General features: G+C 42.3%; 1 protein-coding gene across 4 annotated transcripts in view; it reads right to left on the bottom strand.

Annotated features, from left to right (window-relative positions):
• Positions 1-985: 985 nt before the first annotated feature.
• MAN1C1 (mannosidase alpha class 1C member 1) overlaps positions 986-13,765 on the bottom strand; it is a 36,765-nt gene continuing 23,985 nt past the window's right edge. For 3 of the 4 annotated variants that reach the window (XM_084300724.1, XM_084300722.1, XM_084300725.1), the window contains 7 exons: positions 12,030-12,153; positions 9,504-9,597; positions 5,831-5,946; positions 5,464-5,683; positions 3,334-3,506; positions 2,379-2,494; positions 986-1,740 (listed from right to left, as the gene is read on the bottom strand). In XM_084300724.1, coding sequence (XP_084156850.1) covers positions 1,617-1,740; positions 2,379-2,494; positions 3,334-3,506; positions 5,464-5,683; positions 5,831-5,946; positions 9,504-9,597; positions 12,030-12,153 — 967 coding nt within the window. In that variant the 3' untranslated portion in view covers positions 986-1,616. Of the gene's footprint in view, positions 1,741-2,378; positions 2,495-3,333; positions 3,507-3,573; positions 5,314-5,463; positions 5,684-5,830; positions 5,947-9,503; positions 9,598-12,029; positions 12,154-13,765 lie in introns of those variants that run through there. The other variant, XM_084300723.1, reaches the window with a different exon arrangement.

The raw sequence follows: 13,765 nt of genomic DNA on the forward strand, positions 1-13,765 counted from the left end.
AAATCCTTCCATTGCTCAGGAAAATTTACGACTGTTTTTTGTTGTTGTTGTTTATTTTCTCCTCTCCTCTCCTCTCCTCTCCTCTCCTCTCCTCTCCTCTCCTCACCTTACCTTTTCACTGCTGCAAAACGTTTATTTACCAATAACCATTCCTCTATGCTAAGCATTCCATCCCCTATCTTTATTCTTTGAATAATGCTAAGTCCATATCTAACAACATTATTTCTCTTTGGGAATTACACAGGCATGAATTTAGAAACACATTTTTTGTTCCCACAACTTGCTTCAAGCAATTTCTTCTTCCCTAAGTGCTGACTGAACCAATTATCAAGAGTGTCACAAGAATGGAGAAAAATATTCTGTTACCAAAGACCATGCAGCTTTGCAATGACCAGAAAAAAGGCTGGTGGGAGCAACAATCCAAGATCCATCCCCAGTTGCAAGAACTGCTAAGCAGTACTGCTAAGCAAGTACTCTACAACTACCAGGGTCAGAACAAGAGTGATGTCTGAATATCTCTGCACAGTTACCCTGCCCAGAGTCACATACCAAGGACACACAGGGTAAAAAGCTAATTCAGTACCAGGACACATGGAAGAATCTGGCGTCATTTTTTTCCTTTCTTTTTCTCCTGTTACTTTATTCCAGAAACAATGTATATGAAAGAGCAAACTTATCTGGGGATGATTTAGTTTTTGCTAGAAAATAAGACATTTAATAGTACTCCTGCTAATCTGTACCGGACAGTGAACAAATGATTTAAAAGAGCTGGTGCAGGTGGGAATTGCTATCCATACAAGTAGGCTATGCTGGAAATCAACATACATTGTGAAATATTCCTGAAATAATCCAGTATTGTCACTTAGTTATTCCAAGCATGATGTAACAGGTCTTTGACAGATGGCTTTAAAGCAGGCTCAACCCATAAATGCTTTTTATTTTACAAGACTTTTATTCTCTTTCACAGATTTGACTATTACAGCAGTGAAAGTATTACAAGTGACTCATAACATTTAGTTCCAAATAAAAGTAGAAAAACACAAAAACACTAAGGGAAAGTTAAATGAGATATGATGTGTGGTAAATGTGTTTTAAGAGCACAGAAAAAATATATAAAAATACATTAGGATCAAGAAATTTACTGACAGGTTTTGATTTAGTTACAATTTTGACACCACCTAGAAAGCACAGTATATTGAAAACTGTTAATTAGAAAGGTGATAAATCCAACAGTATATAAAAGGAAAAAATGAAAAAGAAGAATGAAAGGAGGTGTGTGTGTGTTGTGGGGAAGTCTATTTTATGGCAAACTTCCAGTCCTTTGGCCACTATAAAGCAAAGTCTGTGGATTTCACATAAATTCTCTGTATAAAGGAATGTCTATGAACTGTGTACAGTATGGCCCAGAATAAACATCTCTTTATCAGTCTAATAATGCTCCTCACAGAGGAAAATAAGGTGCTTATGTCACGGTTTCAGCTTCCCAATATAATACTGTCCGGAATTGGACTAGTGCCCCAAAATAACATTTTAGGAACAACACAAATTCCTTTAATGGAAAGGAAATGCAGTAACCTGCTGATGCTGTAGAAGCAGGGTGCTGGGCAATGGCCTCACTACTGCACACTTGCTTTAGTTTTAAAGTTTGTGTGGTTGACTGGCAGGGGGTGAGCCTCTGTGTTGAACACCCAGTCGTCCAGGGACAGCACATCATCTTCACAGAACAGAAGATAGAGGTACCTGGAGCCATCAGGCAGGGGTGGGAGGGAAGAAGACGGACAAAAGGGAGATTAAAGAAGCCCAAGTGGGACTACAAGCATGTACAAGAAAGCACTGCAAGCAGGACTGTGATGGGGCCACCACTGGCCTCAGCTGCCATGGTTTATGGTGACTGGTTTCCTGCCTGCCTGCCTCACTCTCTTGCTGGGAGTTACCACCCCTGGGGCAAGTGCAACAAAATGGGATGAGCATCTGTGCTCAGCCACCCAACATTAGCTCAAGCTACTAGCAAAAGAAAATCTACACCAAGGGGCAGCAAATTCAAATCATAGTCATGCCTCCTCTTTGTGCAGGGCATTAACCTGGCAGAGGGGACAGCTATCACTTAAACGATCAGACCTAAATAAGCCTCCCATTTATTTAGAGTGACTCTGGATCACAGAAGAGTCTTTTAAACCCAGCACATGAGAAGAAACCTGGAGACACCCTATGGCAGCAGTGGTTCTACAGAAGGAAGTTACCAAAGCTTCCACATCCTTTCCCAATTTTCCCCACAGAGGATAAAAGGCTTTTATCAATAGAGACTTATCATGCAGACAAAAGTGTTGATCTTGCAGGAATTATGCTACTCTGAAAGGCCTCAACGATACCAGACTTACTTCAGAGTCTCTGCAAGGAAAAAACTCTGTTGCATGTTGTCATGGGTTGGGACTGTAGTGTAAACATCTCGGATGCCAGAAAAACCAGCTTCTACTCTACAGTGCTTTTCCAGGGCCTGAGAAAGGAAAAGAAATCTCAGTAATGCACAATAGCATGGAGTAACTCATTAATCATTGTCAGTCGCATTGCAAGTCAGCTTTATAAATCAAATTCCAAGTTTATAGTAGCTTCCGCCTCTCACTGGTGCTTACTCCAGTCTCCAGGAAAAAAGTTAGTTCTAATCAAATAGCAAGACAAACATAAACCTCCTCAGCTGGTTCATTGATTGACCTTGACATTACACGTGTAGCAAAAACAGATCTCAAGTGGCAAATCTAGCTGTTTGCGGAGCCTCTTTTCCAGGGCACTAGATGAATGACAGTTCTGCCACTGAATGTAGTCCCAGCTAGGATGCAGGACAGCAGTCAACTATCTATTGCATGAGCTTGGAAGAGGTGAGAGACTTTCTGGACAGGAAGTGGTATTGGGAAAATAAGGCAAAGCCAAGTTTGCTGATTTTCCCTGGCGAGCTCCAAGCCAATGGTTCAGAGTAGTGCAGGTATTTCAAATACAAGGTTCACTCCTTTAGCAAAGGGCTGTTACATTAACAGCAGGTTTTGCTGACTGAAACACTCCTCTCCATAAACTTCCACTGTTTTGATTGATTGATTGTTTGATTTTAGCATAGCTCAAACGGCAAAGAAAACATTCACTACAATCAGCAGAGAAGCCATACTAATTTAAGTGATTTTGTATATTTTGTATATTTTTGTATATTGCGATTTTCCCATTACTAATGAGTCTTAGTATCTTCATGATTTAAATCATTTCTGGTCTTTTTATTGACCAAAGGAAAGATTACTGTAAGAATCCAGCAGCCTGTAAGAATTATTACTGTGATTTTTGCAACCATACCTTCACAACCTCCCAGCCCCACTGCCTGTACTTGAGATCATGTGTCAGTCGCCACATGTACATGTAGCTTTCTACCACTTCTGGGCGAAGGATATAGTAGCGCTCGCTGAGTCTGGTTGCCATGGCTTCAGTTCCAGTGTCAAAGCGAAAGGCTTCAGGACCAAGTTTGGTGTCTAGACAAAATCACACATTTATAATGAGCAGTTTGATGAGCAAACAGATAAACAGATTATCCAGGTGCTTTTATGGTGTTCAGGATGCAGGCATTTGACTAAGGCTTGCGTGAGATCAGAAGAGCAGATCAGTCATGCCTGTGTATCATACCAACCTCACAGCTACTGTCAAAATAGTGGCAACTCCATAGAACACACGAGCTATGCTCACTACCCAAAGTTCCCACTCATTCTGTGGTATGCCTGGGTACCACCTAGCTGAGGATAAAGCGTTTCTGAGGGTGAATACAGCTGACAAAACAAAAGGCTTGGACCAGATGTGAGTGTGGAGCAGGTACAAATCTCCCCCACATCCTAGATTTTTTGCTGGGCTGGGATATTGTCTTAAGAACTGCACCACACTTGATTTGATAGCAGAGCTCCTCACTGAAGAGCTTGGGACCCAGCAGACTGAGCCATTTCAACTGTACTGAGGCAGGGAGGCTGTAAGAAAAGGTACCTTGGGACCTGCAACCACTTCTTCTGCCTTACTTCTGGTCCACTAGCAGCCTCGAAAAGTGGACATCAGGTAGCTGGGGAAAGCTTAATCCACTTCACTACATTTTTATGAATAAAACATTCAAGTACGTTGGTCTTTTTGAGTGTCCCTTATTTGAGACTCTCAGTCTCAAAGAACAGCTAGCATTCAGATCCCACTTACAAGACCAACTCTCTCCTTATTTGAAAAACACGGAAGAGGAGGTTGCTTATGATCATGCCACATCAGGTTTCTCTTGCTACACGTGTTTACCACAATGCCATGTTTCAGGCAGTCATTTTATTGTTCTAAGTATTTTCTAAATATTTCGCACACCTTCCCTGGGCCCTCCTGTCTACATGTGGATCTAACATTGTTTGCTAACTGTGCTATTTGCTGAGAGCCAGTGCACAGACACTCTCTGCAAACAATGAGCTTGTTGAAATGGCATCACTATAATCACTTTGGGCAGGCTTGCTACTGTCTTTTCTATGCTGATGGATACTGTTGTGGGTGAAAATTGGCTCTAGGCACTCACAGCCAGAGGGTTTTTAGTTCATTTGATTTCCTTTATTTCTCTAAGTGCCAAAGCAATGGGGGGTTATCTGCAAATACCGTTTCAGGTTAACCTGAAGTTTAATAGGCAAACATGCTGGATCACAGCTGCCAATATGGACTTGCTGATGTGGTGAAACAATCTTTGGATACAACAACTAGCACAGATGTGTTTGGAAAGGTCCTGGAACGCTGACTACTGCTTTGCTGCCTGCAGGCTCAGAACAGCTACAGAGATGCCTTCAGAGAAAGAAGAGTCCAAAGCTAGCTTATCTTGCTGAAAGCCCTGCAGGCAGAGAACTAGCCCAGTCTCATTCATCACCAGTCACTGCCCTCCCAAAATACTGACTGATAAACACACTGTGTGTGTGAAATACATTGCACTGGACTTGTCAAACTGGAAGACTTAGCCAGCCGCGAGAGGCTGAGAAACTTCCTTTTATTTTCAGTTTGTACTAGCAGCTGCAGGTCTCCAACATTCTCCTGTTGGTCTTCTCAGCTGCTCTGCTCCATATAGTGCGCACCCTGCAATTAATCACTGTTAATTTCCTACTTTTGTCTGCATAAGGATGCGAAAGGACAGAATCAAACTACAGTCTTGTTGGGAGAAGGCTTATTCTGTGGCTGAGAGGCAGGACTATGATTCAGCTCTGGGTTCACAGGAGCTTACATCTGTCTGTCCCGCTGCTCCAGCTGTCTGCCATGTAAAACATACTGCCTTCTCTTTTAGATATCCTGGAAAAGACAATTGAAAATCATATACACTGATGAAGATACTGCTGGAGCACAAAACACCCTGCTGTAATCCTCCACCACGCAAACACTGAGTCCGTTAGGCTGCAGACTCTCCCTTCCTCATGTTTTCTAGGCAGCCCACAGGTTTACCTGAACGTGCATAAGACTCATGACAGGTGTTTGTTATTTCTGCAGCAAGATCCATGTAATGTTGCTTCCTCTCTTCACTGGCATGTTCAGCTCCAAGTGCTATCATGCCCCCAGAGAAGCAAGCCAAGTGGCCCATTTTGTGATCCAGGATGCCTCCCCTCCATTCAGCAATGTAGGTCAATCCTCCAGCAGACCTTCTGACCAAATGTTTTTCTATTGCCTAAAGGGATGAAAAGCAGAATCTCAGGATACTTAGTGGACAGGGTGAGGAGTGAATATTAGACTCAAAAATCTATAACACTTCTGCCTGAAACATTCTGATGAACAATGTTTCTAACCAAAAATAGCGTACGAGCCTGCTCCTTACCTCTAATGCATCATCATACATCTTTTTAGCTTCAGAGTCTTTCTTGTCTGACATCAGCCAAGATTTGATGAGATATTCATAAAAGCTGTCTCCAAGTCCTCCAATAGAAACATGGTCTATAGTGAGAAAGCCAAAAACAAGAACTCAGATTCATGATATACAATGAGCACTTGCGTTACAAAGAGCAAACAACTATGTCCTATTTGATGTCTTTGTTCTTTCCTCTTCCTTTCCAGTTTCCAGGGGAGAGCTTGCTGCATTACTTTTCCAGAAACGAAGAAAGGTGGAAAGTGCAATCAGAAGAAAAATGTTCTGTCATTTTACAAAGCATTTTACAAGTTTAACAGAACTATTCAGATGTCTCATTTTGCAACACTTATTTATACTGCAACTTGAGGATGCTTCCTGCTTTGTGAAGTGATCATCATAAATCCCAGCCTCATAAACCAAATGCAGGTATCAATAGACCTCCATCTATGTGAAGCTGCTGGGTGCTTCCTCTCTGCCTCAGGAAAGGGAGAATGCATGTTGGATCAGACAAAGCTGCCAGCAAGGAGCTGCCACAGAGACCTCTAGATTCTGTCATTTGTAGTCCTGGCTCACTGTGGGACGCCCTGCCATGGGGAAGGCTGAGGTTGTTGGTGTATTAAAATGATACTGTCAGGTGCAAGGATGGTGACCAAATATTTTATTCTGGAGAGATCAGATTTTCCAGGCTACCTATTCAGAGTATGCAATGCAATGACCTTACGAGTGAGGATGTTAACAAATTAATTGTGAAGTGGGCAGGACAGCTGCAGGTTTTTCTGGGGGAGAACTGCTGGTTGGATTTATATATTTAAGCCATACCACGGTGGAAAAAGTAACATTAATTCCTTGAAGCAGTGAAGAACTCCCCCTTTTAGAAGAACAAGTCAAATTACCAACCACGGTCAGAAGAGTCTCTGTTAATTAACAGTGTTCACCTCTGTGTCTGTACACTTCCCCATTTTAAATGTAAGCAGATGTGGCATGGTTTTTGGAGTTACCTCTTCAGATTTTTATTTTTCCTTTCATTGTACATATATAATGTCCTCAGGTTTATTCTAAATGCTAAGTTCTACCAACAGGAGAGATCAACAGCCATGTATTTTCCTAATCATAAAATTGAATAATCCCATGCAGTACGTCTTACTGATCTATGGAACAATCCAGGGCAAAACAGTGAGATTAGACACAAGAATTCAGGGGGGAAAAAAAGAGCACAGACTATTTACAAACAACAGCTGCACAGCCTGTCTCTAAAGAAAAGGTCTGTGATCTTAAGTGTGCTATTCATAACGTCACCAAAGCAGAAGCTCTGGTATGTAATTGCTTTCCATACGGCAACAGCTTTGCCAGTGTTTGCCTCCTACGTACTTTGTACAAACAAATCTTTTATTTCAGCGGGGGACCGTGCTTTAATTTTCTAAAGGTAACAACTGCACTTAGAAGAGGCACAGCACTGCCTCTTCATTTAGAAGACCTGCTCATTCAGCCAGGTCAAAGATACACCTTTTAAGAAAATCACAGTAATTCCAAGAAAAACATCTTCCTGCAAAGAGCTTTAATGAAAAGAGAGAAAACGAGAGCCTGGTACCTACAAGGAACATCTCTGTAGCAGGCAGCAGCTGCCTTCCTTCTTTAGTCCTTCCTAATCTATTTTGCAGCAGTAATATTGGAGGTGCAGAAGACGCTGAGTCTTTTCCCTAAATGGAATGCAGATTCAGACCACATTATGAACAACTGTCACAGGATTCTATGCCAGGAGTTGTCCTCATCATGTGAAAGCCTAGGAGAGAGAACATCTCTAGTCCTTTTGCATAAATCACTCTATCCCAGAACAAGTAATCAGAGACTGCTTTTAATAAGCTCTGAGCACCAACACCAGGCCCCTCTCTAGGTCAGCAAGGGATGGGAGCAGGTCAGTACAATGAAGTCAAGTTTGGAGACATAAATAGAATTACTGGCAGAAGACATTAATGGTAACTATCAAGCTGACTATTTTAGCCATCTGAATTAAGAGCACAGCTCTTCGGTTTCCCAAAGATTCACTAATGAGCAGTTATGGCAACAACAGATCTAAGAGACATACACTTCTCCTCTCAGCACCAATAAACAGGCAGAATTAATGCCTGTGTCTGGGAAAATGTGCAGTATGGCTACCAGCTGGGAATAACAAAAAGGAAATAGCATCTCAGGGGTTTGGTCATTGACAGAAGATTAATTTTCCCAGTGGAACATATTGCAACTCTGCAGAGACAAATGTAGAGGGGAAGCTGAGCGGCTCACAAAGGAATTGGGATAACATGGAAGATCAGTTAATGGGACAAACATAGAAGCCTATTTTCTTTCTTCATGGCACCAAAGGACAGCTCTGGTTTAATGGGACAACTGCAGCCACCCAAGATGCTTTGTTGGCAAACTTTTCAAGACAAGCCCTGTTAATTAGCATTAGACATGCTGATCTGGCAGTTACAGATCAGGGATTGCTAACAGCTGGTGTACTCTCACTGTCTCAGATGATGGCAGCCATGCAACTGCAACAATCAGATACTCACAAATTACTCACAAATACTAGTTAGAAAGGTCTGGAAGGATCTGTGCAACATGACACAGGGACACCAAGTAATGCATGATCCAAAATCTGCTTAAACGATATAAAATGTAATCCACTGACAGGCTAAAAAGAGCTTCAGAAAAAAGAAAAAAAAAAAGACTTCCCTTTGACAGAGAAACATTAAATCCAGCTAACCTCCCTCACGAAACCAAGCAAATCCTTAACAGAGTGGAAAGCTGTGGTCAGGGATCAGTGACAGACCAGAAGAAGCAGCCTTTCTCACGTAACTATCAGAGGGTAAGCCCCTTTGGTGGCACAAAAAGAGGAGTACAGTCTCTTCACTGGGTAAAGAAGTAGCTGTGTGTGTAAAGCAAGACAATAAATAATCTTTCCCTGGGAACACTACCTCTACTATTTTCTTGCTCTTTCCAAGCCCTTTCCTAATTGTTTCTCCCTTTTCTGTATCAGGGCACTAATTGTTTTACTGCCAGTGTCTTCATGGCTGGACAGTGCTGGGTTCCCAACAAATGAAAAAGTATGTATACTTGTCTCACTGTTTTGCACCAAATTGCAAAACAGAGCAGGTACCATGCTGACAGGTATATGAATGCACACAAGCAAATGCATTCCTAAATCTTCAGAGGATCTAAGCATATGCAAGCATCTTCCAGTGGTTTCCTATTTGCTACCGCATTCTCAGGAACCAAGTCTCACAGGGCTTCTGCTCACAGTCATCCTGTGCAACTCCCAAGGAAGCCCACAGGCTAGGTGATGACTGCAGGATAAGATCTTAAAGAGATATGCTGATTTCTAGTATCTGTGTGATGAACCACATACCATTATCCTCCCCTGTGAAGGAAAGTCCTAGTTCTCTTTCTGGAGGTAAGACGCAGCTGGAAACAATGCTGATGGAGTAAGTGTATAATTACTATATTTCATCTTCCAAATCAGGTTGCATTATCTAATCACATTTATAACAGGCTTCCTGACAAGACATTTCCTTGGCTTGCTGCTCTGACAGTTACTATTCCTTCTTAAAGAATAATGGAAAGATTTAAATGCTACAGGTGGGACTGAATACAGACTGATACCTACGCTGCACCCAGTTCCCTGTCACTGGGCTGAGAAAGTTGGGATAAAGACCCTGTGGCTTCTCAACTCTGTTCAGGACTTTGCGGATGTTCATCACCTAGGAGAGATGAGAGATGAGAACTATGTTACTTATCTGCTGAAAAGAAACACCCGTTTTCACTGTCCCTGAGAACTCTGTAATTTATCAGTGCCAATCCCTGCCTGAACAAGCACAGCAGCCTGCAACACTGTGAATCATCATGCAAGTGGAACTCAATGACATGGCTCTCCAGTGCGAGGTCTGTGATGGAGAGACCTTCCTGCTGGACTCCTCAGCACAATCTTTGTCCAGTTCTGTGGACTTCTAAAAATGATTCTAAAAATCCTGCAAGGCCCTAGTTCAGCAAGCAGCAGAAGCAGTTTCCCAATGCTGGTCCAGAAGAAATCCTAAGGATTTGGGATCTGGGTGGAAATGTATAGGATGCGGAGAGTGATTTTGTCATGATCCAAAGGGAAAGGAGTGGCAGGAATGCATGACTCACATAGTACTTCAATTCACCATGCGGTCACTTAACAAGACGAATTTGCTCTTTTAATTTCAACAACAGACAGCTGCTTTAATGTGCTAGCACAGCCTTACTTATACTCTATAACCTCCCTTGGTTTCACCCCCATTAAATTCAACAGACCTTTCCCATAATGCATGAAATTAAGTGGTAAGTAGCATACATATTCTACCATAACCTACAGCTAATAAACTCTAAATCTTTTATGAAATCAAATTATTTGTATGCAAAAGTTGGCTACAGACTTAAGATGGTATTTCCACGTAAGTCATCAGGCTGCATAATATTTAGTATGCCATGCTACTAAAATTCAGTAATGACATGTTTGAATAAAAGACACAGATGGACTTTATTCCTGCTAAAATCACACAAGTCCCAAGCTGCAAGTTAATGAGTTGATCTGCTTCTCTGAAATCATTTCGCACAGGATGGGCTGTTTGAGCCCTTATCATCCTGTTTTCTCTCTTAGAGGGTATCAAGATGAATGGGATACGTTTTCTGTGGCACACACCAGACATGGTCAGCTAATAGGAGTCCATTAGAAAAATTCAGCCTTTATCCCTCTACAAGCTTAACAGGCAAAGAAGAAAATGTGTTACACTGGGGTCAGTAGCTTGACTGGCTCAAAATGCCACAGTTTGAACCTGGAATATGGATGAAATTCTGTGTTTTCAGTGCTCATCTCTCCTTTTCCCCCCTCCATCATTTCTTTCCCATGCACTTTCTTTTCATACCCTGTCCTGGTCCCTCCACTGGTCTTTTCTCACCTACCCCCAACTCTCCTCTGATCAATTTGTCTTTATCACTGTTCTCAAGCATCTTTAGCCTGTCTCCTTTATTTCAAATCAACAGTCTTTCTTTGTCTTGTCTACAGAATTTCCTAGGTTTCTAGCTTCCTTTCACACTCTGCTTTTCTCTCCTGACCACTCCTCTGTAGCATTCTTCTTGCTTTCCACACACTCCATAATATTCTTCACTTTGCTTTCCAAGCTCCTTCCATCTCTTTCTTCCTCTCTTTTCCATAAACTCTCTTCTTGATTCAGAACTGACAGACCTGCACTGGAAATACCCTAGAAATGGACCATTCTGAGGCTTTTACTGGCAATCCCAAAACCACTGTCTGTTGTCAACCCACTGTGGAACTCTGGATAGGCCTCATTTCTTTTAAGCTCATGGAGGTAGTTTGGATTCAACCTGGAACAAACTGTTGCCCTCAAAGGCCATTCTCAGGTATGTGCAGTGAAAGCTAATGACCAACTGGTATCCAATGGCATATTTACTAAATCGCTCTCACATGCACTACAAGATCACTTGTGGGGGGGAAAAAAAAAAAAAAAAAAAAAAAAAAGCTCAAGGTAGTGTATAATATTAATAGATTTTCAGTTACAAGTTACATAGAAGGAATCCAATATGCCAGCTGTCAGGACTGTCCTACACACAAAACCTCAGCAGAAATCTTGTTGGCTAGAGCATAATGAGCTAATGCTCGAGCATAATGGCTTTTTAGAGCAAAAAGGTCTGTGAGTACAAAGAACTACTATTAGGATGTAAGAATTAACAATTATATTCAGTTGAGATCCAACATACAGCTTTATTTTGGCTGTGCCCTTGTCTGAGTAAGTTTCTACTACAATGCCACACAACTGAGACACTGGGAAAAATGTTCCTATCTTCCCCACAAGTGATGGGAACATGCAGGTGAGGTTGCTACAGCGAATATAAATGGCTGAAGAAAACACTGGAGTAGCTGCCCTCCAAAGCCAATTGGTCTGAAGTCGAGTGACCTTTACACCCTGCAAGATACAGGTTTCTGGACCCATGTCCCACTCTGGAAGATTTCTCCTGTTAAGTTGTACTAGTACTGGGGAGAGAAGACACTGCTGCCATACTCTCTGCTGCAGGCAAACCAACTTGCTGCTTTGCTCCAGCCCTGCCCCCATGAGTATGAACAGACCATTTCATTAGTCAGTTGGGAAGTACTTGCCTTTTCCGCAAATACCGGGTTGCCAGAGAGCTCTGTGAGATGCAGGAATTCTAAGTGCAAGGTACCAAATTCTGCTAAGATGCTGCTTCCGGCAGATGCCCAACCCCAACTCCAACTCATGCCACTGCAAGAAGAGAAAAGGGAGCCTTCATTGCCAGGAAAACACAGCCAACACCTGAGGTCACTCCCTGCCCCAGTGCAAACCGTGCTTTTGCTATGTGCATGCAATGCACATCAGGTGTCGACAAGGGCCATGTAAAGGACATACATAGATTTTTAGGACTCTACCAATACTAGTGGGATGGAGCACTAGCTTTACAAAGGATTGTTTAGGATAGGACAAACAGACTGCACGTACTGGGAAACTGCATTTTTTGTGGGAAAGTAAGCCTTCCCAAAGAGCTTAAAGGAAACTTTGAAAGAACATTCACAAGCTGCACTATACAAGACACTTTGGGATAAAACACATCACTAAGTAGCCTCGACTGAACTTACATCTCAAACATCCCACAAAGCTGATATTTTACATAGAATCCAGACTGTCCCTAAGCACCTTGTTTCAACAAAATTTCATCCTCTTTTGTCATATACAACTCTGATATTCCCAACATATGCTTGGTTTCAGGGAGATACAGCATACAGCAACATCAGTGCTAGGAGAAAGTCGCCATTGGTCAAACCTGACTGTAGTAAAAAGCCACTGAGAATCTTAACATCTACACAGAACAAATCTAACTCTGAAAGTACCCTACTGGTACTCATCTTGCAAGAACAGGAAGGACAGAATAAAACTACAGAAACTGGTGAACAGTCTGAAGCAGCCAGCTTTACAAAGTGCCTCTGATCCTACTTTTGTGTATCATTTCTCACTTTGTTTTTTCCCCCTCTCACCCTGCCAAACCCATGCATGGATGGAGAGAAATCCTCCTTGGAGCAAAGGAAGAAGCCAATTCTGGGGATGAGGAAGGCATCCCTTGTCCCTTTATCCTCAAAGTAAACCAAATAAAGGATATGGAAGGGCAGGGGCTCTTCCAAGCACTAACAGTGTCATTCACCTCCTTCCTGGATTTGCTTCTACATTCAACCATTTCCTTCTTGTAGACCACTGCTACAGATGACAGCTCTACAACTCTCTGAAATTTACACAGACAATAAGGTGACCTATGTCCTTAAGCCAAAATAGGCTCTGCAGGTTCTTGCTCAGGGAAGCTTGCCCAAACTATCTAAGAAGTGATGTGGCTTTGATTTTCCTGTCTCTGCAAGTGTTGCTTCTGGTTGGTACTGATGAGGTAACAAATTTCCAGTGATGGGGAGAACACTAGATGGCGTCTGAAATCTTGTCTATGAAACCAGAAATGTTTCTGTTGTTTACAGGAGGCTCAAACTAACAACCTGAGGGGAAAAAGGCTTCCCCCTCCATGTGATGTATGGAAAGCCATCTCAAGTCCAGAGTTATTTGTTTCGCCTCCAGACAAAAAGAGTCATGAGATAAGCAATATGTTCACTCTGTTTCAAATTGTTCAGTCACAGCCACACATCAGCCTTCCCTGCAAACCGTCAGGATGCTGTATCACCAGCTTTTCCATCAAAAACACTGTCTGCAGATAAAATGGGTACCCCAGTAACATCAAGCATTTATGGCTGAAACCCCTCTGTCCAGTCTGACCAGGTTAATGGTGGTATTAATACCACATTGGACATATCTGCTGAACCTGGAAGTAGCTGGACCTAGGATG

The sequence above is a fragment of the Netta rufina genome (assembly GCF_964035555.1).
Source record: "Netta rufina genome assembly, chromosome: 23".
In the NCBI taxonomy this organism is placed as follows: domain Eukaryota; kingdom Metazoa; phylum Chordata; class Aves; order Anseriformes; family Anatidae; genus Netta; species Netta rufina.